The following is a 27,845-nucleotide window of genomic DNA, read 5'->3' as shown; positions in this document are numbered from 1 at the left end:
TCATGTAACCCAAGAGGTATCTTCTAAACTGCAAGGGAAATTAGTACTTCATATCTTGATGCTAAGAGGTTTCCCTTTTCACTGCTGTTTGGTGAAATAAGTTATTGTTTACCTTCTTTCACTGTTCTATAGTAGAGCCACTCTAAATCATTCTAATTACCTCCCCTTTGCATCTACCCAAGAATTTCTGTATTTGAGCCTTGCCTTTGCTTTCACAAGTTATTCTAATCATTATTCATATGGGACCACATCAGTATTCTTCTCTTCTACTGTGTTAGTATCATGCTGACCCCAAAACTAATTCAGTATTTCATGCAGAATTACAGTATCAGAACTATTAGTTTCAGAGCAAGAGCTCTCACACTCCCTACTATGCAATATTTGGACATGCATCCCAAAACTTCAGTGGCTTTTTCCCTCTCACTGTATCCACATTTATCTCTTTAATGCAGGTTTAAAACGTGCTTTCCCAAGTCCTCTTTCATTGCCTATATGTTATGGCCAGGGAGTACCCACTCAAGTTTTGATTGTTGCTGTTGTATTTCTTTATATTTTTCCATTAATTTTTGAAAGTTTTCCCACTCCAACAATGTATTTCAGTAACAGACTGTCTTCATGAACTTCCTCCCCCTTCTCCAGGACTGTAAATACCACTAAACCCACTATATGGTTATAGAACAACTGCATTTCTATCCATTGCTACTCAGACAACTTTAAAATCACAAATCTTTCTTTCTTTCTTATAAGGCGAATCTGAATTTATTTTTCAAGCAAGATTTCATGATAAGCACACAAAGGCACAGGAGAAAATTTTAGCACAGACATGTATGTAATTCATTCCATTAACCCACTCCATTTCAACCCCATTCTGGAACATTGCTCTGTAGCTTTGGAGCAGGGGCAGTCAGCTGAAAGTGAGAGACCAAGGGGCCTAAGCACATCAGGTCTTTTATAGGATTTAGGCAAAAAAATCTGAGTTTCTACAACTTCAGCAGTGATTATCAGATACCATCAGCTGCTGGGAACACGTGCAGAAGCAGAACTCCAAACAAGCTCACCATGGAGGCACTCAATGAGCTGTGATGCTCCCAGAGTTAAGGAGACACATGGAAACTTGCCTCTGTTTGTTTGCCTCAAACACACTGATGGTCCTTACTGGGCCTAGTCTGGTCAGAAGTGCTGGAAAACACAGACTCTGCTTCTGACTAAATTCAATCAATACAAACACTGTTGCAAATGATTCTTCACAGTGTTATTTGCTCTGTAGTGTTGTAACAGATGCCAGAATGCCCTTATGCAACATGAGCAAAAAAAAATCCTTAACATTTACAGAGACATTAGACTTAACAAAAGTTTTACTATATTGTATTTATTCGGCTCTTACATTCCACTTATCCATTACATTGTGTTAAATAAAAACTGGCATTGATACATATTTTCTGTCACTTTAATGAATATCCTGCAATATGTATCAGTCAGCTTGTTCTTTTTACCTATGGAATAACCTTCCAAGTCAGGAAAAGGCCCTTCTCTTTTAAAGCCTTGATGCTCTACCACATCAGACTTCATTATTATTACATAAGGGGAATGAGAAAACTACTCACTTCCTTCCCCAAATATTATTTCTGCACTGATGTATTTGTAAATTCCTTTATAATCCCCCCCTTCCTCTGCTAGCATGAAGCAATTAAACTAATCCATCCTCTGTCAACCCCAGCCAACTCATAGTGCCTTTGGGTGCCACTGTACATTTTTTAAAGTTTTTTTCAACTTCAGGTCTTCAAACCTGTATCTGGAACTTACTGTTTTCCACAGCAATAGTCAGCTACCTTCAGCTGTAGTGCTTTAAGTTTATGCAGCCATCCTGCACACCAATGAAATCTTGATTCCTATGAGACCAGAATCCTTGTCCTCCTCCCTCTAAATCCATTCTTTAGTGATTAATTTGAGTAGCATTTGTGCCAAAGTTCCAGCTTCTCCATCAGTAAGAAATACTACAGTCAGAGCAGGGTTCTTCTCTGGGACAACAAGCAGAGTCATGGATTTGGCCTTGCTGCCTCTATGGAAGACAAGAGGCAAGGTCAGCTCCTTGCATCTTTCCTGAGAAAGGCATAAATCTGCTCTGAACTTCTGTCTTTTTATGTAAGAAAAACCTTGGACTTTGCATAGTGCCTAGCAGGCATCTTCTGTGCTGTGACACTGCACCCCACGCTCAATAGCTGTTACTTTGTCTACAAAGGTGTTGGATTAATGGTGGCATTTTAGAGTGTGTGTTAACTTGGACTATTTTCCACAAATATGCTTTAAATTATTCTGCATTGTAGCTCTACTCTCCCAGGTTCTATCTGAGCAAAACAAAGCCCCAGGAAATCCAAACCCCTCAAATATTTTTGTATTCCAAAAATGTAACGATCATACGTTCTGGTATCTGCTTTTGAAAGTGTCAGTATGTTTATCCTGCTTCTGCCTTATCAAAAATATAAAAAATAGACACAGAATCATAGAATAATTTAAGATGGAAAAGACCTTTATGATCATTGAGTCCAACCATTAGTAAGCAGCTAAACTTATTAGCAGTCGCATGAAAATGATGCTTCAAGGGAAGAGGGGGCACTTCCAGAGCCAGTCAGAGCTCTGTGTGTGCTCAGGAGGGACAGCAAGCCCAGCACTGTTGCAGGCAGCAATTCTGAGAGCCACCAGCCTCATGAGGAAAGCAGGGCAGTGCCAGAAGCATGAAGATAATTTCAATGATATATAATGACATAACAGTCCATGATACATAAACCAAACACTGAAACATCTGCGTTTGTATTGCTTTACTGGTATTTGTAAATACCTCATCTGGTGCCATTTCATTAAGCAGCAGTTAAAGTTCAGTTAGCATTAATAAAATATTAAATTTCAGAACATGCTGACACCCAGTAATTCATTCAAGTGTTTCACAGCTGAGGAATCACCACTTTTCTTCAAACTGTCATCTTCTTGGCCAGATCCTATACTTATTCATGGATCCGATAGCATTTGAATTATATTCACTACCCTTACTTTCATCTGTGTAAGTCAAAGTGTATGGTTTTGGTCCAGCACCTTGCACAGTCCTGCTTTGACAGTATTTACCGCGATAATTTACAATTCTGTCTATTTCTGCACTTTGCAATTTAGCTACTGCCCATCTATTCTGGTAGTGGTTTGAAGTGTTTCTCCTCTCTCCCAGATGAAAAACTGTAGCACAGACCTTGGCTACTGCTAGCAGCTGCACAGAGAAAGCTGAATATTTTATCACCCAGACATCTGCTTGCAATAGCTGCACTCTTACTCACATTTTAGGTTACTTCTGTACTGTTTGTGTGTAATAAAAAAGTCACCAAACTTTAAACACATTTAGTAAGAAGACCTAGATGCCATATGAGCTGTACAGTGAAGTCTAATCTCCATTTTTCATAATTGTTCCAAAAATAGAACAAAACTATGAAGAACTGAGAATTTTACATAACTAAGATGATGGTGCAATTTCAGAATCCACTTCAAATACTTCTTCTAGGCTACTTGCATGCTTATGCATGCACTGAACAGAAAGCTGCCACTACAGCTTGCAAATAGATAAATGCATTTGCATTTTAAACCAACAACAAAGTAAAATCTCTACTTGCAGTCATCTCTTTTTCAAAAGTTTTGCATATGAAATAGTTACAACTCACAGCTGCAGAAAAAACTATTATTTCTGACCAGCAAGTCTGCCATAGTGGTGAATCCAAACAGGGAACAAACAATTCTGCTGCAGCCTTTGCCACAGAGTAAGAGATCTACTCTTGCATTTGCCACATGGGAGAAAAGAGAGATCTTATTTGTAAGGTGTTTTGACATCTACTCACACCTGAGTATTGTCATACATACAGACCACTTTCAACTCTAGGTACACTAATCAAAATCAACATTTTTTACCACTTTATTTTCAACTGTAGGACTGGATGCCCATTCATCTGTTAATATTTATGGCCTTTGAAAAGAGAAACAAGACAACTATGTTGTACCTATTTTCAGGGAAGTCACAGAATGTTAAACAGGTATGATTGGATCTGTTACGAGTGATTTTTACCTCAAGGAGTAGACAAATGGTTTGAAATTATTAAAAAAACAGAATTAAAGAGAGTGATAGAACAACAAAACACCTGTGAGGGTGGTGAGACACTGGAACAGGTTGCCCAGAGAAGCTGCAGATGTCCCATCCATGGCAGTGCTCAAGGTGAGGCTGGAGGGGGCTCTGAGCAACCCTGTCTGTGGCACAGGTGTAGGAACAAGATGACCCTCAGGGTCCCTTCCAACACAAACCATCCTATAACTCTATGAAAATCAGTATAACCTTTTAAAATCCATGAATCTCAAATCAGTAATCATTCAGTATCAAACCATTAGACTGCAAAAAAGGTAGCTTTTAAAAGGATACCATTTAACTGGACACTTCAGGAGGTTCTGAACAAATTTTTCACACAAAACTACCATGGAATCTGGCTGGGCATGGACTAAGTTAAAAGTGATTCACAAGAAGCAAGTACTGAGGATGGCTAGTTTTCAACCTGATAAATACTAAAAGTGCCCTACAGATTTATACTGAAACTACTGTTTTATGTATCTTTTAATGTGAAGAGACACATAGTAGACTGGCAGCATCTGTGGATAATAAAAAATTTCAAGATTATTTTCAGGGCAAATGAAAATTGTGAGGAGTAACAAAGTCAGAACAAAGAAAGATGAAGGTTTACGATTAACTCAAAATAATGAACTGTTCATATACTCCAAAGTTTACTAGGACTGATAGTCACAGGGAAAAGATTAATGAGGTCTTTATTCAGTGCATTCTGATAAACAAAACCAAAGTATTCCAACCATACATAAATACAGAAATACACCACCAGTCACAGTTGTTCAGAGGCAGCATGGCTTCATGAGGGGATGTCCTGCTTGATGAACCTGATTTCCTTCTACAACAGGTAAACCCACCTAGGTGATCTAGGAAAGCCAGCATATGTGATCTTTTGGGACTTCAGCAAAGCTTTTGGATCCTGTCTCTCACAGAAGCCTTCTGGACAAAGTGTCCAGCACACAGCTGGAAAACTGAGTCACATGACATGTAAGCAACTGGCTGATGGGTTGGGCACAAAGGGTTACAGTGAATGGGCACATCAGAGTGGTGACTGTCCCTTACAGTCAATGGGGCACATCAGAGTGGTGACTGTCCCAGTGAATGGAGCACATCAGAGTGGTGACTGTCCCAGTGAATGAGGCACATCAGACTGGTGACTGTCCCTTACAGTGAATGGGCACATCAGAGTGGTGACTGTCCCAGTGAATGGAGCACATCAGAGTGGTGACTGTCCCAGTGAATGAGGCACATCAGACTGGTGACTGTCCCTTACAGTGAATGGGGTACATCAGACTGGTGACTGTCCCAGTGAATGGGCACATCAGAGTGGTGACTGTCCCTTACAGTGAGTGAGACACATCAGAGTGGTGACTGTCCCTTACAGTGAATGGGACACATCAGACTGGTGACTGTCCCAGTGAATGGGCACATCTGAGTGGTGACTGTCCCTTACAGTGAATGAGACACATCAGAGTGATGACTGTCCCTTATAGTGAATGGGCACATCACCCTGGTGACTGTCACCAGTGGGGTCCTGCAGGGCTCCATCCTTGGCCCTGTGCTCTTCAATGCAGGATGGGAAGGAATACTGAGTAAGTTTGTGGATGACACTGAATTGGGAGGAGCTGTCAACTCCCTTGGGGTCAGAAAGGCCCTGAAGAGACCTCCACAAATTAAAGGGTTGGGCAATCTCCAACTGTGTGAAGTTTAACAAGGGCAAGTGCTGGATTCTGCACCTGGGATGGGGCAGCCCTGGCTGTGTGTACAGACTGGGGAATGAGAGGCTGGAGAGCAGAGCCATGGAAAGGGACCTGGGGGTCCTGGTCAATGGCAAATTGAACATGAGCCAGCAGTGCCCTGGCAGCCAGGAGGGCCATCCCTGTCCTGGGGGCATCAGGGGCAGCATCACCAGCCAGGCAAGGGAGGGGATTGTCCTGCTCTGCTCTGCTCTGCACTGCAGATAATATAAAAAATACTGCAGACTGAATTGCAGTATCTGATTGCTGATTTCAGCCCCCTAGTTTTCTGGAGTAACTTTCCTGTCTTGCAACTTTTCCTCTCTGTAGAGGCTATTTGCACTACAGAATAAACTGCATATAAACATATGTTTTTATAATTTTTAATCGCATTATAAAGAAAATCCAGAAACACATAATTTATAAAACCCCTTTCTGCATAGGAATCCAAACTACTACAGTAAATTACTGAGGCTGTAAGCAGTATCACAGAGGTAAAACTTACACAATGAATCTTCTATAAAAACAAACCCAAAACCATTCACATTACTAGAAAACAACCCAACATTTTAATCTTCGAGACTTTTCAAACATTACTGCAATATAATTGTGGAAAAATATGTTACTTCTTAGAAGGAAGTTAAGTATATCCAAAGAGATTTGTATCTTCTTCAGTTACGACGATTGATTTTCCTTGTTCAGTTCCTCATTGCCAACATGGCATTTATGTCCCAAATAAGATTTCGTAACTGATCCATGATCTGCTTCAGCTGCTGATTCTTCTGTTTCAGTTTCTGTGGGAAGAGTTTATTAGAAGTTTTTTTATGAACAGCTCAAATAGTGCACTCAAAAATTCAACAAAAGTTACAGTGCTATGAAATGCTATATAAATCTTTTTCTCAGCTGTCAGTGAGCACTATTAGTGGGATAATACATCCTCTTTAAAGCACATTCTAAAAATACAAGAAAGCCTCAAAAGTTAAGGACCATTGCTAGAGGGGGAATGCTGGTTTGTTTCACAGCAGCCTTTTATCAAAACACCTGACACCTTCAAAAGCTGGAGGCTTGTGGGAATAGGTCCTCACTTTTGAAAAGTCTAAAAGAGAGCATCCTAAGCTGGAAGAAAAAATATGAGAAGAAGGTGAATTTATGTGAATATACGTTTTATAAATTTGGTTTCAAGAAAAATGAGGCATTAACAATACAAGTTTGAACAAAGCACAGGGTATAGGTGAAACAAATCAAGCTTTTGCAGCCCTTCTGCTGTGTAGGTCAACTCTAATGCTTTAAGAGTCCTATCTTGAAAAAGGTTTTCCCAAGCATGCTGAATTTTTAAAAATTATATATTTGTTTTTGCAAACTGCCCAAGCATTTGGAGGAATAGGAGAACAGCAAACCAGCTTTTATTTGGTTGCATAGCCAAAACTCAGAAATTATGTCTCTACAGAAGAAAGATCAGGGCATCAAGACATCACACAATTTTGCAAAACTGTAATGTTTCATAATAATACCCATATTTATTGTTTCATTTATTCATTTTCCTGCTCAAATCAAAGCTGTTAAAAAGTAAGTTAGGTTGTTGTTAACAGCACCCAGTTTGTCTTTCGTTTCATTCTGATTTGATAAGATGCCAGCCTTCCAACATCAGAGATCAAACTATTTATTCATTAGGGAAGTCCGGAGTTCCAAGTAAAGTAAAAGCCCAGGAAAGACTTGCTTCCATCAAAACAGAACAAAATCTTTCAGGTTTGATGTAACTTTGTTATTTGCACTACACAAAAGGCATTAAAAGCATGACTCAAATCAGTAACACAACTGAAGTTACTGAAACAGAGAGAAAATGAAGCAATACTCTGAAAATTAGTCTCCTGAATTTTGATGCAGTCAACACAACAATATTTTTAAATTGCCAGCTGATCAGCTGGGAGAGAAGTCCAGAGAAATAAAGGAAGCCTATTCACTTCAGACCTGTAAAAACCAGTCTGCAGTATATGGTAATTAGGCTTAGATTACATGGGGACCATAGTAAGGGAAACATTCCTAAATACAGACTTTGCAGGACACTGGAAGAGATAACACTCAGATCTAGACTCCCAAGAAGGATACAAAAACATATGCAGGACAGTTCATGTGCACTAACATGGAATTCCTAACCAAGCATTTGACAGGCTGAAAAGTGTTTTAAAGAAAAATATGCGCATTTATCTAATGCCTCTTTCTTTTCCATTTGCTGATGCAAGACTTCACAATATAGAGCAGAGATTCACCTCCTAACTAAAGACAAGAGAGAAAGCTAAGCAGCATGTAATTACCACAGCACTGAAATGACAGAATTGCAAGGGTCTTCCTACTAAAGGTCATAAATGCAAAATCCTGATGCTTGAGAAAGCACAAGAGGGATGAGATAAACAAGCATGCTCATACCTGTGGCATTTTTAAACATTATTCTGTTTGCCATCCTCAACATCCAATCCTAGAGAAATCAGTGACTGCTACATCAAAACTACCAGTTTAATGCAAGCTGTAACTCCCTCATACCATGCCATTTCAAGGTATTTCAAAACCTGCATCAATGGAAATGAAGGCTGAACAGTTGGTGATGGTAACTGAAGTCACAGACAGAAGTAAGAACCATTGACCTCTGTTTTCTCTCTCCATCCATGTCTAATTGTACTGCTAAATGCTGTTACTCACATGAACTTTGTGTAAGCTATGCCTGAAAGACTCATTCTGTAATACTGTTTTCCTTTCTTGTGAAAGCATTATGACACTGTAAATTGTTTGATCTTTCTTTGATGCTGCTAGACAGGGGAACATTTAGACAGGATTTCATTTGTTTTCAAAGCATCTGTAAGGACAAGAAGTATAAATTTGTTTATTTATCTGAAGATAATTTTAGATCCTCATTTTTAGTGAGGAGCTAATTTCTTAGCTCTTCTACTTATTCTGGAATCAGAAAAAAACATCTAAGATGAAGCACCATCCCTGGGTTGCTAGGCTGTTGAAAGAATAAAGAGAGGAGAAAAAAAATCTACTTCAGAGAGCACAGTCTCCTAATTGAAATGCATACAGTGATCTTTGTTACTGATCTTTGACAGGCAGTGGTCCACACCACAAAGTACTACATAATTAATATGTTCTGCACCACTGGAAGGGCTGGCCTCTGCTTAAGACTTTGCTGAGCCAGTAACATCTCAACTCAAGCCTAACCTTGAAAAGATAGGTGAAATGGTCTTCTTGGGAAATGGGCAAAATCTTTAAGCAGCTTTTGCAGCAGTGACAAATTTTCATTTGAACAGATTGCTTGCAAGTTGTCTCCCACCCTTTCCTCCTTCTGTTGAAATGACTTAGTTGAACTCTAGACTGCTTCTCAGGATTAACAGTTGCATGAAACAAGAAAAAGTACTTCATCCTACATACATGCTACAGCTTCTGACTGTTTTTAGATAGCACAGGGAAAATCTATGAGGCAGTTTATAATGAGTTTAAGAGCCCTAAATTCAAGTTACATCTCTCAGGCCTGTTTCTGTTAGTTCCTTCCTGTCAGAAAAGTGATCTGACTGCAAACCTACCCTAGGGGGTCTTCTTTGGTGATATTAATTTTCAGTGGGGACCATTCTGACTGACCTTGCAAGTATTATGGCCATCATGATGGGGCTGGCAAGGACTGCACCTCCCAGTAACCAAGGAGACCTCAGCTGGCTTAGGTTGGGTAGGTCATTTACGAAAACATTTACTGAAGCACAAAACCCACATAAATGAAATGAGGTGGGAGAACCACAACAAAGATCCAGGAAACAGCTGTCTTTCAAGGAAGAAAAGCTGCCATAAAGAACCTGCCATGTTTCATACAGATTTGGGTTCAGTAGGACATGGTAATTTCAACTTTGACTGAAATACATTTTTTACCTAAATTCCTTTTTGCTTCACTTGCATTTCATTAGAAATCAATGCAGTCTAGACCAATTCACAACTTACAACCAGAGATGTATCAGAACCTTCCTTTGCACAGTGTTCTTGTCTCTCTCCTCATTTTAAACTCATGTATCCTTCAAATTTTAAAACAAAAACATCCCTGTGAGTCATTATGCTGCACTCAATCCATTTGTTAGAAATCCCTTATTCAGGCAAAGGAAATAATGTAAACACCATGGAAGAGTAAGATCATATTCCAAGTGGTGCTTGTAAAAACATCAACAGTACCTGTCTAAGTTGTACAGGCTCTTCTTTTGCTTAAGGAAAAAAACAAGGAAAGATCTGTTTCTATCTTGAAAATCTTGTATTGAAGACCATTCTCCTGAATGCTGTGCCAGCTGTGGTTTTTACCTGCTCTATTCAAGATCTACCACAGTACAGGCCAGAAGGACATCTCAGTATCTCAGTGTAACATTAAATATTAATAACCACAGTACTTTTACTTGCATAAATCTTAGCAAAATTTTAAAAAATTACTTTGTTGATTAAGAGTCTACTATAGAGAACTTGGATCACATTCTTTCCCAGGAGTATGGAATCATGGAACAGTTTGGGTTGGAAGGGACCTTTAAAGGTCATCCAGTGCAACCCTGCAATCAGCACGGACATCTTCAACTAAATCAGGTTGCTCACAGCCCAGTACAACCTGACTGTGAATGTTCCCAGGGATGGGGCATCTACCAACTCTCAGGACAAGTATTTTATCACCCTCAGCCTAAAAAATGTCTCCCTTATATTTCATCAAAATTGGACTTCTTTTAGTTCAAAGCCATTACCCCTTGTCCTATCACAACAGGCCCAGCTAAAAAGTTTGTTCCCATCTTTCTTATTATCCCCTTTTAGGTACTGAAAGGCTTCTGTAAGATCCCCTGGTGTCTTCTCTTCTTCAGACTGAACAGCCTCAACTCTCAGCCTTTCCCCATAGGAGAAGTGTTCCATCCCTCTGATAATTTTTGTAGCCCTCCTCTGAGGCCACTCCAACAGTTCCCTGGTTTTCCTGTGCTCAGGAGCCCAGAGCTGGACATAATACTCATGTTACTCCTTTGGACCACTGAACTGCTGTAGGAAGTTATTCTTGAAGGCCTCATGAAGGTGACAGTGGCCTCTGTGTTTCCAGGTAAGCCAAGCCCAAGAAATTCCTACAGAAACACGATGTTTGTAATAGGAAGGTGACATTTACTCTGTTCTTTTTTTAAATGAATCCTTCATAATGAAATCTCTGAAGTATGAAGGTGGAAAAACCTGCTTTTTTTTCCTTTGCTAGTTAAGAGACTATCACAATGCTATATGCACATAGCATATGTTATATGCACATAGCTGGAAAAAAATATTATGGAAAGAGTGCCCTCAACACTTTGGTTGAACTCTCTTAGAGCTGTCAAGCAGAGTCTTAAGTTATGGCTGCTCAACTGATACCAAGGCTCATTTTCCATCATAATAAATGCATATATCAATCTATTTTTATTTTTTCCAAAGGGATGAAATATATTCATCACTATTACAGTAACTGCTGTGCAATTAAACATTAATACACTCACTGTCCAGTATCTACAGCTTTTCCTGATGTCACCCACAGGCAAGACTGTTCTACACTTAGCAGAAATGAGAGACTGAATTTTCTGCCCTGCATCTCATCTGACAGCTGAAAGGAAAACTGCTCCTTCTGCATGTGTAACCCTGTGCTCCTGAAACAGAAACACCAGTGACAACCTGTGCTCTGCTGCAAGCTCAATACTTTTCACCTATTGACCCAGACAGGATTGTATTTATGCACTGATCTGTTGTTCTGAGAGGAATAAGCACCTTCATTCAAATAGATGGATGTTTGCTTCATACCAATTATTTATCGTTTGACAATGAGGTCTGAGGTCTTGTTTACTGAGTACCATCTAAGCTCTGTAGCTTGTAATGGAATTATTCATTCCCCAAGGTGCTTCTCCACCATACTCCTCAGTGTTACATCCCCATTCTTTATATGAAAATCCCCCAGATCTATGATCCTCAGCTACAGATGGCAAACTCAGTCACATGAACACTACAGATAAAACTGCACTGCTGCCAACTTTGTCCAAAGATATTTAAGATTCATGTTCATCTCTAAATTTTGTATTTTAACAGCTTCCCACATATTCAAAGCTACCATGAGCCATAAGGGGAAGAATGAACAACTACCACAGATAATTCGTGGCAGAGAAAAAAAAAAATTCAGCTCCCAAGAGCTCCCTTAGTCGGCTACTCACTACACACAATAAATCCTTCCTTCTCATTCCCAAATTCCCTGCTTACTCCATAGCCTAATGCCAGTTAGGCAATTCACAAACCAGGATTTTTATAATCTTATTTACTACAATACTGATTCAATCAAAATATTGCCTAGTCTGCCACAAAAGCAGAATAGCTCAAAGAACTCTTGCAGAATAGAAAGTGGGAAGGGGGGAAGAGGAACCAAATGTGGTTATGCAATAAAGGTTGTATAATATACATCTATATGAGGACAAAAGGGGACAGTTGGGATTTTATAGGCAGCTTTATGCCCACCTTTTCCTAACTTTTTTCAACTTTGTAAGTGCGATATGGTTTTGATACAGATACAATGTGAAAAAATTTGTGTGCAACATTTTATACAAAACTCAAAAGGAAATAATTTATGATCTGGAATAAAAATACATCTGAGTCCTGAGAAAGCTGGTTTATGACATAACAAGACCACTCTGCTTAATTTTCTACTGGAGAGGGGGGATATGCTCCTGTTGAAAAAGGAAATATTTCAGCTCATTTCCAAGAAAGACAACAAGGGGGATCCAGAAAACTACAGGCTACTCAGCCTAACTCTTGACTCCAGAAAGACTGTGCAGCAAATCCTTCAGAAAGTCATATCCAGACACATAATGATAAGGTGACTGGGAACAGCCACACTGGATTTGCTACAGATGCCTTGTGCCTGACCAACATGACAGCCTTCTATCAAGAAATGACTGGCTGTGGGGCAAGGGGAGAGCAGGAGATTTTCTTCACTTCCATAAAGTAAAATCATTAATAAGTCAGGCTTTTGACACAGGCTCTCATTGCCTTTGAGCAAACTGGAGAGATGTGGTTTGGATAGGTGAATTACTGGGTTGATGGAAAACTGGCTGGACTATGGGATTCTAAATGCTGGGATCATCAGTATTAAGATCAAGTGCTAGTTGGTCACCCTTGAAGCTTCTCATATTGATACTAAGGTGAATATTCTTAATATCCTCATTAATGACTAACCACACTTAATGATCTAATCACCATATCAAAGTTATCAAATTGATGGGCAATGCCAAAATGTACTCAGTGGTGGGATCTTGGATTTGGAGGAACCTCAACAGGTGGGAAAGGCAGGCCAACACCTATCTCAGGAACTTCAATTAAAGCAACATCCTACATCTGCACACAGAATAAACTCATACAACAGCACAGACAGAGGGCTGACTGAATAGAAATTACACTTGCAGAAAAGGATCTGAGGTCCTTTTAGATACTTTCTAACAAGTTTAACAGGAGACATCAGCAGATCTTTTTTTGCAACAAGGAAGACAAACTGCCCTCTGCCCTATATTAGCAAGAGTGTACCTCTCAGGTCAGGTGAGTACCTCTCATACTCTCCTGTCCTTGGCTCTGGAGAATGACTGACCAATTTAGGGATCAACACAAAGCTCTATCATACTGGAAAATGCCCAGTGGAAGGCCACCACAATGATTAAAGCTGTGTTTGTTCAATCTCAGGCAGACAAGGCCAGAGGGAAGGATCTCAGTGCTATCTTCAGCCACCTAATGAAGCTCACAGAAAAGAGAAAGCTGGACTCTTCTTGAGTATACAGAGCAAAAGGATGAGGGACAGTGAATAGACAAGTAATGACAAAAAAAATCTAATGTAACATTAGGAAAATTTTCACAATAAAAGTCAAGGGTCCAGAAAAGACAGAATTTCAATCCTTACAGGCATTTGATATGCTGGAGCATGGACATGACTTGGAAAAGCTGGATCTAACTTTGCTGGTTGACCCTGTCTTGGCCTGGGGGCTGAACGAGATAATCTCCAGACCTCCCACTGAGCCTAAATTCCTCTGATTCTACCATTGCAGAAAGTCAGTTTGGTACTCAAAAATTCATGGAGTTGTCTCCAGTGCAGATTAACCTGCCCAGAAGGTGTCCAAGTAACTAATTCTCCCCCTCTCCCCAAAGCGTTCTCTCATGCACACTCATATTTTGGGTGAAAAAGGACTCTGCACATATAAAACCAATTAAAAGAAATGAAAATACTGTGAAAGGTGGCTTAAAAGGAATTTAGGTTTTCTTCATAGTCCTAAACAGCATCAGCTGCAAGGCACAATGTTTGTGCTACCAAAAAAAAAGCCCAGAGATACACTTGTTACTTAAGCTTAACTCAGAAGTCTGTCATGTAGATTGTCTTTTTCTCCTTAGCAAGATCACTGTTAAACACTTAACAAACATTAGATAAGAATAGCAAATACAATTGTTTTCTAAGGGCTACCTGGAATGCCCAAATGCTATTTTGCTCTGTTTTCACCCAAATGTACCTACACTACTCATTATGTGATGGTTTTCCTAAGTGCTTCATTGAAACCAGACCTATAGCATGAATGAAACCTAAGCTGTACTTGCTGCATTTCTAAAAGTGAGCAGTAAAGAAAAACATTGATAGGGCAGCAAAACAGAATAAATAATTCTCAAATTTTGATTTGGTATTTTTGTTTCAAGTCTTGTCAAATGTACTACAAGACCACAGATTGAAGGTGAGCCTGACATCTTGAAAATAATACTGATCATTTTATACTTTAAAGATAAAAAACTTAAGAGACAGAACATTAAACACTTGAAAAACATGAGCAGGAGAGGAAATCTTGGGAACATCTTCCACTTGCTGCAAATAGATTAATTTCAATGAAAACTGGATCAAGACATGTACTAAAAGACCAATTCAAGTGCTAAACTGATTCTGGAACAGTAATTTATTCCAAAAAATTCAACCACCTCAACGATTTATAAGCCCTGAAAACATATACAGATAAAAAAGAATAAGATAGATTTTTGGGAACTGCAGGAGAGAACTGTTTAAGACAGATAGAGGTAGCCAGTGCTCAAGAAATGGTTTGTTTTGTAATAATGGTAGAAGCTTCTTACTGTGGGCAAAACTCCCTTGTGCTATAAAGCTTAATAGGTTTTATTTAAACCTACAGTTGCTAATTACTACTGGATTACTAGGACAGAAATTCATTGCCTTGTAAACTAATCTATATTTTAAATTAACAGACAAGTACTTACATAGCCAAGGTCAGCACATTAGACTTTCTGACCTAAAAGGTCCCAAAATAGCAGAATAACTAAGTAAAAAGGTGTCACAGGAAACCAATATGAAAAGCTCCTGCAGTTTTTAGGAACTCTGTTACATCATCACGTTCTCCCGCCCCATGAACGGGATGGTGAGCACAGGAAGCACCTGATGCTCGCCTCCTCCTCCTCCTCCTGCTGAGGGTGCTCCCTTCCCAGACACCTGCAGCAGCAAAGGAAAGCTGCTGTTTTTCCAGTCAGTGGTTCATGGAATGAGGACATTTTGATGTGAGAACATATGACCCACAAGGTTTGTAAGAGCTACTACTAGTTTTGGCAGCGCTCCACACAGTGGGGCAGTTTGTGTCTTTGACTAAAGAAATCACACTGGCTGGGGCATCACAGCAAGAAGGGCAAAATTCAGAGATCCATGGCAGTGTAAGAACTAATTCAAATATCACAATTCAAATATCACAATGGTGGCAAAGTCCTGGGTTATTGCAACAGTGATTTTTTGGTACCAATAACATGTAAGACTGAAAAAAATAATGCCTATCGAAGCAAAAAGGATTAGGTGAGAATAGGACAAGGAGCTGAAGGAAGCTTTTGTCAAGAATATAAAAAGCTTATTTAACTACCATGTTGATTTCCCTGTCACAGTATTCTCATCAACATTTTGCATCACTGAAATTTTCCTAAAATTAATTCATCAAATTGAGTTGGAGGTGGACATTACACACTAGAGAGGCCTGAAGAGCTGTCAGATGGGCCAGCTAGGAACCAGAGCAAGCCCTCCTTGAACCCAGCAGCCAGTGTTAGAAATTAGGCCAATTATCTGATTTTAGTACCTTTTCTTTGCCAAAAAAAAAAAAAAAAAATATTATATATTTCTAGTCATAAAAGCGTTACCTAGTCTGTAATGTATTAAAATTTGAACTTTGAAAATGGTAGTAGATGTGCTTATACAACTGGAGGGAGACAAAAGAAAAAATCACTGAACTTTCAAAAAAGAAGAAATTTAACTTTCTTTTGCTGCAGTTACTAATACTTGTCCACAAGAATACTAGAGAAAGTTCAACTATCTTGTGAAGATTTCCTGTGGAAAATCTGGAAATTAGGTCTAGGCATTTAAATATAAATACAGGATTTCACCCTATATTTACATGAAGATTTCAATGCATTCTCAATTACCAGTTTGATACCAATGGTCCTGCAACACCATCAACCTTCTTAAGGTTGAGAACTCTTCATAAAAATTTATGAAATTATTTTCACAAGATCACACCAAGAAGGTTTAAAACCATATTAGCATACAAGTACAACAACAAGGGCAAAACCATGTCACAGAACTATTAAAACCACAGCAAATATGGACAGTTAAGCTTATTAATACCTAAAGATTGCAAATAAATGTGCATTAATTCACAGTACAACATTACATGCAATATAATATATTCAACCCTGCTACATCAGCAGTGAAGAGAAAGATTACAACAGGAGAGCTGACAACTGCATTTCTCTAAATTCACACAGTCCTCATTTTTTCCTGTACAATACACATGCATTTTTCTAAAGAAATGGGTTATGAAAAATTCAATACATGTATGATTGTGGAAGACAAATTAAAACATTGGAAATATTTCAAAAGCTGAAAATCCTTTTTTTTTCAATTATTCATTCCATAAATAAACATTTTATCCATTTATTTCTTTTGTTCAGTTATTTTTGTAGATTAAAACTCCTTCTTACTGAGTATTTGCAGATATTACAGCTATAGAAATATGTATTTAATCCTATCTTTGTATTTTACAGATTGAAGAAACAATGTTCAAAATTGTGGTCTGCTAAAACTATGTATTTTTAATCTCTGTATTACATTAGCTTTTACTACAGCATAATTATTTTTAGATTTGAATCCCTCTTCACTAATTGTACCCAGTTGCACAATGCCACTCAAACTGAAAATTTAACATTTTAACTCATTTAACTTTTATAATTCATAGTACATTTTTCTGAATGTGCCAAGATTCAGTCAATGTTCCTCTTTACAAAAGGAACAGTCTTCCTCAAACTGTCAAAATCCAGAAGGTAGCCCTGAAAATTCTTTACCAATTCACATAATTGTAAAAATATTTACATCTGGCATTCAATTATTTTTACACCTAAGGTAAGTTTTTAAGATAAATTAGTTCAATGGGCACCTTAGTTCAGTTTGTACTGTCAATATCTAGTGGGTAACACATAAACACAACACACTGTATTCTTAAAAATAAATGTCAGTTTTAAAAGTGACACAAGTTAGAATTGTTAGGAAACTCTACTGCCAAAGGTACAGCTAAAAAATAGTTAACTAAAAGGTCAATACTGAAATATTCATAAATAAAAAGCATTTATTTCCAGTTTTGATGGCAGTCATCACACATTCTGTATTTAGGACAGCAATCTAGAAATTTAGGCTTTATGATGTGAAAATGACATTTCTCAGTTTATGCAAATTAATTTCAATTTTGTTACCTTATTAACTTCCATGATTTCCCTTCTCTCTTCAGTAGCAAAACGAAGCTGACTTGCAGCACCACGATCATCATGCTTGGAGCCATCTTCTTCAACATATGGAATAAGTTGCTGTGAAGACAAGAAACATCAGCTTTAGTTAAAAAAAAAAAAAAAAGGAAAAAAGAGGAAAAAAAAAGAAATTAAAAAAAATAAAACCCTCAAATACTCAAATCCAGGAAATACATATGGTACTACCATTTTCTCCACAGGTTCTAACTACCCAAGAGAAAGTGGAGACAAGCCTGCTTGCCACCTCAAACCTAAAGGCCTTGCAAAGACCTCAGTTGGTTCTCCAGGTAAACAATGGCTTCCAAAAGACACAATCTCACACACTACCAAGCCTTGACCAAAGAAATTTTGTAACTGCAGGCAGAAGCCAGTCTTTCCATTTTAAGATGTTTGTCATAGATAATCCTTGTAGCTGAATTCTGCAGATTGGGGTTTTAAAATTCACTATTCCACACTAAGAAATAAAACCCCAAACATAAAGTTCTCATTATCATAAGTCATTTTAGTGATATACTGAACATAAATATGACTGGCTTTACACAGGTACTTGGCTAATACTCTAGTTATGATCTGCTGTTTTAATGAGCCTCTGTTTGGCTGCTCTTAAGACCAGGCCCACAGTTACCTAAAATGAGTTTTTCTGTAAGTATTTCTCACCATGGTGTCCTCAGACACACAGAATCACAGTTTGGTTTAGGCTGGAGAAGACCAAAGTGCACTGTCTTTTTTGTAAAGCTTGGACAAAGCCAAAATTCCTTGATGTAAAATTTCTAAATGAATACTACTCTATGTTTCCTTACTAAAAAACAGATCAAAAAGAAATATACTACATACAAAACAAATACTTGTTTCTGTGTCAGAACACTCCCAAGCTATTAACAATTTCTTAAAGGACAATACCTCCACAAAGTCCATAGTCTGGTCTGACATTGTTTTTTCTGTCCTGTACTATGCAAAAGTACATCCATGTTCACAAACATATTGCAGACACATGGAAGACTGATATTGATAAAAGTGAGCAAGAAGACATTAGTTTAAAAGCCTGGGAGCAAGTTGCTCATCAAGTGCATATGAACTTCTTACTTAGGTTGCGGTGCAATATTACAAAGTGTTCACTGCCTCCAGCCTCTGATGGAAAACATACTTTGATTTATACCACTAAAAATGTAATTTCCTTCTATACAAAAATTTTTTGCAGCCACTCTTATTAAGCTTAGCAAAATGGGCAAAAGCTACCACACTAAACAATGCTGTGAAAAAGTGGCAAATGTTCACCACTTACTACATTTGCAGACCATAAAAAAGAAGTAGTAGGGCTGCCATATGCTCTTGGAAAAAACTCTGATGGAAAAATAAAGTAGCACTCAAAGAAGAACACTTCTTTAAAGCCTCCCTATCTTTCAGAAAAGATGATATATAAAAAAAACTAAACAAAAAACAAACCTACCAAGAAAAGCTGAACTATACCCAATACACAAAAAAAGCAGGAAATTTAATCTTTGTAGGGAGATCTCCTTCACAATTATCTCATGCCTTGCTATGTTGGTTAACAAAAAGTTAACAATACTTATAACACATCAGTACACATTACCAAAAATTATGAAAACATTTATATCAATAAAAATAGAATAAGCAATACTAGTAGGTATAGACTTCTCTTGACTCTGCAAAAAAAATAGTTTTGTTGATATTCTGTAAAGACATGGTTAGAATATCAGCCACTAAATAATACAATTGAGACTATTATTGAACTACTGGAAGAAGAATTTAAGAAAACTGAGCCAGGAGGAATGGTGTGTCACTGTCATTCACTCTAACCAATAAAAACATGAGGAGGCAGGCATCTACTAAGTTCAGAGAAGAAGAGACTGAGAAGATTGAAAAAAAACCCCAACTATCAATAAAAAATTCTGCTGTGACTAAGTTATCAGTGAAACCTTGCATTTAAAATGCCTGAAGTGACTACTTATTTTCTCTATGGAAATTCTTTTCCATCCTGATGATGGGAAAATAATGTGAAAAGTTATAGAAAAATACAAACCAAATGCCACATCATTCCATTGTTAAAAGGGAAAATAAGACACATGAAAAGCTTTTAAAGAGGACACAAGTTCAATACACTGTGAAAACAGGATTTATTTTCTTAAAGGGGAAAATTTACTTATTCCCCTGCTTGCTGTCAGGTTTCCAAATACATTTTTCTGAAACCCTTGTCAAAAGTCAGCAACTGTAAACTGAAATAACAGTCTAGAATGGACTGCACAGAATGGACTTCATTTCTTTACTCCTATTCAGTTAAGAGACTCATACATCAAATATAATGCCTGTATGATTAAAATTCAATGGACAATCAAAAGTCCATTAATAAAGTTGCCTCAGAATCCAGAGGTCAGCAATTAAAGAATTTCAAAGTTCTGGTTAATATAGAGCAGGAAAAACTCAAACTGTAACAAAACCCAGGGTTTACAAGTATTACTAGAAATTATAAACAACTTATGAGGAAGGTGGGATTTAAGATTTTATGAATGACAGCAGTGTTATTAAGAAAAACTTTGGCAAATCCTCTGTGACGGTGGTCACAAGGGTTTTGAGGTGAAGAGAGAGGCGAGAATGTTGATTCCATGTTCAGAAGGCTTGATTTATTATTTTATTATATATATATTACATTATAACTACACTAAAAAGAATAGAAGGAAAGTTCTCAGCAGCTAGCTAAGCTAAGAATGGAAAAGAATGAATAACAAAGTTCTGTCTCTCGGCAGAAAGCGAGAACAGCTCTGCCGTGAGTGCTCAGTAAATCCAAACATCCACAGGACACCAATCACAGGTGCACCTGTTGCATTCCACAGCAGCAGATAACCATTGTTTACACTTTGTTGCTGAGGCCACAGCTTCTCAGAAGGGAGAAAAATCCTACAGAAAGGATTTTTCACAAAAGATGTCTGTGACAATCCTCCTTCCTGGAAGTTTTATGTTGTAACTTTTCTACCACCACTGCACATTTAAGTTTGGTTCACACTGCCCAGCAGGTTAGGAATGGCTGAGTGAGGGAACTATGGAGGCACAGATTATTGGCTAGATAAAGTAAATAATACTTATTACTCAGGAGCCAGGCTGACAGGTGAGAGCTTGAAGCAGGCTTTTTACCACTTTTTTGCACTTGTAAAAAATTTGCCCTGATCTTCTTTTTTTCCCTAGGAGAAACAAATTGGTGAAAGTACCAAGAAGCCAGAGGGAAAAAAAGTTAAAATTTTAAATTAAGTCTGCTTTCTTAGAATCACAGAATCAATTAGGCTGGAAAAGATCTCTGAGACCAAGTCCAACTTATGACAGAACACCATGTCAACTAGACACTAAGTTTCACAATCTTTCAACAAGCTCTAATTAATAAACAGAATTCAGTCCACTGAATAATTCCAGTAACATTAAAACTTGTTATGAGTTTACTACAACTGAGGAAGATGGATGATTTGCTATCCAGAGTGGTTATTCTGATTTACAATTCACATATAAATAAAGATACTTACTTCTATGGGAACAGGATCGAGCCCAGCACAGTTTTCATTACATTTGTCATAGACTAATCTCAGTTTTCTGAAGAGTATTGATAGCTGGCGGAGATGTTCCTGCAGCTTTGCCAGTCTGTCTTGATATGTTGCAGTATGATATGTAACACCATTTGGTAACTTAGAGAACCAAAACATTAAAAAATTTATGTCACATGAAATGAATAAAGATATCAGACAGGTTTTTGTATATTTTAGAATAAGACAAATCACACTTTTCTTATAGCAATCACTGAATTTTTTATTTTCTTTACTAGAAAAATTACATATTTTATATGTTCAATCACTGCTGTCTAACACCCTCATGTATTCTACACTTTTGGTCATCATCAATCCCTCTGACTTTTCAGTGAGTGTCTTCACAATGCTTAAATATGACACCATTGTGACTGGGGTTGAGATTTTTCGTCTCAACCCCAGGTCATTCAATTCAGTGACACAAGAGTTATGAAAATACAGAAAGAATGGGAATGATTATTTATCTTGTACTCTTCACAGTGAAAACACAACAGAAATTTGTATGTTTTCTCAGTAAGTAGACCCAAATAAGGATTATGTTGTTTTTACTAACAAAAAAAAAAAGTTTTAGGTGAAAAATATTAGAGAAAAAGATCAATGAAAATTCCTCTAAATTTACTCCCCTTATGTTAACATAAGCAGAGAAACATAACTGACATATGAACAGACATCATTGTACATAAAAGAAAACACAGTTACTAAGCATATTGAGAGGTTTTTTTATTGGGAGGGCAATGACAATTCAGCATTTCTGAATTTCACTTAATGTACAGGACTAAACAAATATATTAAGAGTCGCACTCACTTCTTGAACCAATTCTCCTTTTCAGAGCAGTTTGACTGAGTTTTCCAAACGTCCTAAGGTGTCTCCTGAATCTATACATACTGTGCATCGGTGATAAAAACATGGACGCTGAGTGTATGAACAGTTGTTTCTCACCTGCATGTTCCTCAGTAGCTGGAAGATCTCCATGGTTCGGAAGACGATGTCCTGCACGGTCTCCTGGCCGATGCGGCAGAGCGAAGCCGTGTTCACCTCGCGGGCAGCCTGAGCCTGGGTCCCGGAGAAGGCGCCCGGCGGCATCCCTGCCCCGGCCAGGGGGGGAGTGGACATCTCCCGCCTCGACCCGTCACACCAGGGCAAGCTGCACAAGAGGTGATGATGGAACGATCAGATGCTTGTTTGACTCTATCCCAGCAAACTTCTGTAGGGTGGCAATCCCACTCCCTTTCCCCGTACGCTGTTCTGCCCAACAGCTGAGGCCGGCTCAGGGCAGCACCCCTTGGACACCGCTGCCTGAGGCACCGCAGCTTTGCCGGGCGCTGGAACTGGGGGTGCTCCTCACGCACCTCCCTCCCCTCAGAGCGGTCAGTGCGCCGCCCCTGCCCCGACCCGTCCCAAGGGGAACACGACAGAGGTTTTTGCTCAGCTCCAGCAGACAGAACCGCAGCCCTGGGCTCCGGTACCCGCCCGACCACTCCTCCCTCGGCTGACCCACCGGCTCCCGGGGCGAAGCGGTGTCCCGGCTCCGCAGCGTTCCCCGGCCCCGCTCCGCGCTGCAGCCGCTCCGGACGCGCCGGTCCCGCCGCACTCCCGGTGCCGCCGCACTCGGGCCGTGCCCCGGATCTGCCGGCGGAAGCGCTTCCCGGCGCCCGGCGCCGTCACAGCCGGCGGGCGGCAGCGGCAGGCGGGGCCGGGGCCGGCTAGGGGCCGCCCCTGTACCGCTGCTCTCCGTCGAATATCTCGCTCGGGAGCCGGGGCGTTTTCCTGGATTGCTGAATCCAGTGCGGGTTTGCGGGCAGGTCAGCCGCCATCTGGGCTCTTGAGGTTGAAGAGTTTGGTCAGAATCCCCAGGCAGATTCACACATTCCCGCCACCCCTCTATCAGATCATAGAACAGTTTGGGTTGACTTAAAGATCAATTAATTCCAATCCCCCTGCCAGGGGCAGGGGCGCCTTCCCCCAGCCCAGGTTGCTCAGAGCTCCGTCCGCCCTGGCCTTGAACGGGGCAGCCCCGGCTTCTCGGGCACCCTGCTCGGTGTACCGCCACCCTCGCAGCTAAGGATTCCTTCCTAACACCTAAACCTACTGTTTTTCGGTCTGAAGCCATTCACCCTTTCTTGTCACTGAAGTTCAGGATGAAGAGTCCCTCTCCACCTTCCCTGCAGGGCCTTTCATGTACTGGAAGGCTGCTATGAGGTCTCCTCTCCTCCAGGCTGAACAGCCCCTACTCTCAGCCTGTCTTTGTAAGAGAGATGCTCCAGTCCCAGTCACACTGATAAATGGCTGAATATCTGTTTTGTAGGATGAGTATGTATTGCCAGTATACACTTTGAAACCTGTGCTAATTTTATATCTTTATGGGTGCACTGCTATTCCTTCCTGCATAGATACATTATTGCTAATACAGAAAAGCCTCAACGCTTGGCCTTTCTGTGTCACAGAATTTGCATGGATATAAACCAGCTCTGAGTGCTTGTACCACACGAGTACAATTGAGGCATTTTTGAAGCACAGACAAGGCCTCCTATGTGAGGGAGAGGGAGCGCCCTCAAAAAGAAGCCAGGCAGGTTCTGTGAGGCTTGACAGGAATGAGCTGTTTCTAGAATAGCTAATGCTAACTGTCTGCCTAACAAAAACAATTCTTCATATGCAAAAATCAATAATTACCAGAGTTTCACTGTCTTTTCTAATTGACATCATATCTAGGATTCTGTATTTGAGTGATTGTGGCAGTAAGTATCTAAATATGCAGAAGAGGACATTTATGTACCTGCAACTTCTAATGAATTCTCTAGAACAGTAAAGGTAGTTGTGCTGTATTAAAACTGATCTTACAAATGATTTTTTGTGTGAAATATTTTACATTTGTAATGCTGTAAAAATAAATCAGAATTTTGATGCATGGTACACAGCCTTTGTTAAAGAAAGAAAGAAGCAGTCAATGAACATTCAGGAACAGAATGATATAAACTTGCTGTCAGAGTCATTTTGCTTCATAAAACATTTTTTACTTCAGAAACAGACTACTGAGGAGAAAGAGCACCCCCTTTCCTAAACTGGAGCTTTTTGCTGCCTGGCTAAGTTCTCCCTAGTACTCTGCCTTACTCAAGCTGCAATATAAATAGCCTTATTTTAGCGAAGATCTTAGCATAAAGGATACAAATGGTTACTTAAGCAGAGGGGGAAAATGGTTTACAGAAATAAGAGGAGGATATTTTCAGAAAGCAAAAGAACATCCCATGGTGTCTAGCTAGACAATGCTTGGGAAGAGCAGCCTCTGGAGAACTTCAAAGGGCTTGTTTGAAGGTTTGCTTCTCATATCACTGTACACTAAGAAAATGAGTCAAGAACTGTTCAAGTGTTGAGCACAAAGGATATGGTTTTCATCTTCTGGTTGCATGCCTAAGAGCTCTGCTCACAATGCTTAACCTACTGCCTCAAATTCAATGGCAGAAGAGTAATGAGGGATTCAGACCACCTACTGTTCAGGGCTGCTGACAGACTCCATACAGAGTGGTATCCTGCAGTATAGGGCTGCCATGTACGGTACAACTGAAATACAGAGCCAAGTCTGCACATGGACAGTGCTAGAGAATGTTCCTGGGAGGCCTAATATTCTTCATTGCCACTCTCTGGAACCATCTGAGTCTGGGATTTCATTCCCAGACAAAGGAATCTTCTTTTAGATAAGAATGTTTTTCTGGTCGAAAGAGATAAGGATGAATTTGCTTTTAAAAGCAATCTATTAAGCAACCACTCTCTGTGTTCAGTGTGGGCCAAGTGGTTTCATCTGGAAGGTGTCCAAATCAGAGATCATCTCTTATATCCATTTCAGTTTCTGTGGCATCAGTTCAAACCAGTGTCTTAGGATTCTGCTGCCTTTGTTGTTGGCTTGTAGGGAAGCTACCAGAAACCTAACAAAGAGCCTATGTCTGTGTGTAATACTCTAGTCCAATCAACTTTAACCCAAATTTGAAATTTGAAGGACTCTTTATAGAGTAACTACTTTGGTGATTATAATTTTCACCATAATAATCGCTTTTGAAATTTTTTTTGCATTTTACAATATACCCTGAGCAACTCTAAAGATGGTTTTGCTGTGCTATTTAGGAGAGTAAAAATCCTCAGAAGTGAAGGAAAAGGATAATTGTTGCTTTTGTTCAAATAATTTTCTCTAAATCAGTTGATAACACTTGCAAGGCGATGTGAATCATTCTGTTTAAAAATAAACAGAACTGGTGAAATTCCTGGATTATCATCTGTTTTCCTCTAAGAAAAAAGAGTTTACTCCCTCACAAGTCTCCTCACACTATTCCTGAAGCAGCAGTGCTTTGTTACTGCTCTCAGGGTGACAGATGGGCTTAGGGGAAATGTGTTAACCACGGAAGGACTTTCATTCTCCACCCTGTCCCATTCAGTGTTTATGTGTTCATTCAAGGAGAAATAATGGGACTTTGTGGAACCTTTGCCAACAATAAACAGGCATGGCACAGTTTTACTGTTACCAAGCTGTGGTACATAACAGTATGGCACATAACTTTTTTTAGTATGTGGCCAAGACTTAAGGTAGGTGGAGTTTAATTCAGCAGAGATTATGTTCATAGACCAGAGGAAACAATTAATGGCTGTGATTAGGTGAGGAGGACTGGGTGCTTGAGGAGTTTTTTTGTGTGTGACAGGGGGGTTTCTGCAATGTTTTTTTCCACATCCAGGCATGTATTTTCATGAACTATGAAAACATCCATTTAGAGGGAAGCAGGGCCATCTGGTAGTGCTATATAAGATGGGATAAATTAGACAGGCTCAGAGCCCAAAGCATCAGAGCAGAGAGTGATACTCCATGCCCTTACTCAGTAGGGGTGAACACAGCTGTTTTGTGGACCAAGGGGAGGCTGGAGTTGAGCAATGAAGAGCTCTCTGCCTTTACAGGACTCTCTTGCACAGCCCTTGGTGCTGTAGGTGATGGAAGGACAGCAAGGAGAGCGAGATGGAAGGGGCTCAGCCTTGCTGCTTGCCTCTTGCTTCTGTCATCTGTGTACCCATAAGCAAACGTGTCTATAGTTTGTGTGTGTTAATGGCACGGCCTGCTGGGCCACTGAGAAGCAGGGTCATGCTGACTGGGTTTCATACATGTAGCAACCAACTTCAGTGGTTTGAATTGGGCTGCCACAGCCCAACCTCTGAGTGTTCACAGAGTGGCCAGAAAAAATGATCAGGAAACCACTGATTTCAAAATGGCTTTATGTGGTGGGGTGGCTGCCAGGTGCCCACCACACCACTCCACCGTCACACTCCCTCATTCTCCGCCTCTCCCTCCTCAGCAGTACAAGAGGAGAAAACAGGATGGAAACCTCGTGGGTTGAGGTCTGCATGTGGATGCACATCCTCCCTCATCCTTGGACAGACTGGTCCGAATGGCACTGCAGCAGCTTAGACACTGTCAGGCTTGCATTGACTCCATAAGCCAGGGTCAGTGTGTGGGTTACTATATTTACTATATGGGTTTACTATTTCCCTTAGGATAAACATAAGCATTAACAGAATATGGGGAAGTCAGATGCAGAGTGACAGTCCAGCCTTCATGTGGGCTGTTTAAAACATGATGTGGCTTTTGGTTCTCACTCTGCAGTGGGTCCTACACACCATTTCTTGATCTTGACAGGCATGTTGTATCATCAGTTCTCGCTTTCTCTGTAGTTTCCTTCTTGACATTCAGCTCAGGAATGTTGCCCTTGGCCCATTTCATATTCCTTTAAACACCAAAGAACTAGTTTTGTAGTCAGTTGTTTCTGGCATGAAGATTGTTATCCTTCCCCATGTTTTATGTGATGGGCTGTTATGCCCGGCAGCTGGTACTCTCCCTGTAACTGTGACAGAAGAAAAATGAGCAGTGGGACTTATTCCAGGGTATCACAGTGCAGAAACATCCTGGTAATTTTTCTGCTTTTGCAGTTAATTTGCTTGTCTCTGAAGAGACATGTGGGAGTCTCAGCATAATCTTGACATTGTGGCTTCAGACCCAAACCCAGAAGCAGATGTATCATGTCTCCTTTGGTCTCTCACTACCCAGCACCTCTCCTGCAGCCTTCAATTGTATTGGTACTCCAAGTGCTGAGACTGAAAATTATTTAAACAGAACAGTACCAAGTTTCTCTCCTTGCCTCAAAATAGCTGTGGGCAACCTGTGTCTTTTTGTACTGGGCTTTTAGACATTTCCTCCCCACCCCAGTCCTACTTTTCCTGAGCAAATGGTCTCATATGGGACTAGCTGTTTGGAAGAAGAGGCATTCCAAATCAAAGTTTATATGAACTCTATGTCTTCATCAGCTAAATGTGCATTTGTGATGCCTGTGGATAAATTTTCAGCATGCTTGTTTGATGACTTCTCTTGGGGCTTGCAGAAAAATGGCTTGGAAATGGAACATTTGCAAAGAAGCAGATTCTGGCAAGAGAAAGCATTACAATGAAATGTAAAATATGTGCACTGTAATTTATACAGGCAACTAGCTTCTGGAAAACTT

At 39.7% G+C, this 27,845-nt stretch overlaps 1 protein-coding gene across 2 annotated transcripts; it reads right to left on the bottom strand.

Annotated features, from left to right (window-relative positions):
* Positions 1–6,246: 6,246 nt before the first annotated feature.
* Positions 6,247–22,908, bottom strand: MED30 (mediator complex subunit 30). Of its 2 annotated transcripts, none has more exons than XM_054292542.1 (5): positions 22,816–22,908; positions 22,261–22,465; positions 21,264–21,422; positions 17,686–17,796; positions 6,247–6,671 (listed from the first exon to the last, which is right to left on the bottom strand). In XM_054292542.1, the coding sequence occupies exons 2-5, from the start codon at positions 22,432–22,434 to the stop codon at positions 6,576–6,578; spliced, it is 540 nt and encodes a 179-aa protein (XP_054148517.1). In that variant the 5' UTR covers positions 22,435–22,465; positions 22,816–22,908; the 3' UTR covers positions 6,247–6,575. The 2 variants fall into 2 exon arrangements, with proteins under 2 accessions (XP_054148517.1, XP_054148440.1); XM_054292465.1 differs by having other exon boundaries at positions 22,820–22,908.
* Between the last annotated feature and the right edge of the window lie 4,937 nt (positions 22,909–27,845).

Source organism: Melozone crissalis, unplaced genomic scaffold (genome assembly GCF_028551555.1).
Source record: "Melozone crissalis strain CALT ecotype California unplaced genomic scaffold, PUWL_Pcris_2 ptg000002l_1, whole genome shotgun sequence".
NCBI lineage: Eukaryota > Metazoa > Chordata > Aves > Passeriformes > Passerellidae > Melozone > Melozone crissalis.
The sequence above is the reverse complement of the archived record's forward strand: the minus strand, read 5'-3'. Positions and strand labels throughout refer to the sequence as shown.

Bases quoted from the DNA above. Each gene is read 5' to 3' on its own strand.
- MED30 (XM_054292542.1), bottom strand. From the start codon at position 22,434: ATGTCCACTCCCCCCCTGGCCGGGGCAGGGATGCCGCCGGGCGCCTTC. The intron at 17,797-21,263 runs GTAAGTATCTTT...TTGTCTTCACAG, and splicing joins TCGATCCTGTTCCCATAGAA to CAACTTATTCCATATGTTGA. The intron at 6,672-17,685 runs GTAACAAAATTG...CTCTTCCCACAG, and splicing joins AAATCATGGAAGTTAATAAG to AAACTGAAACAGAAGAATCA.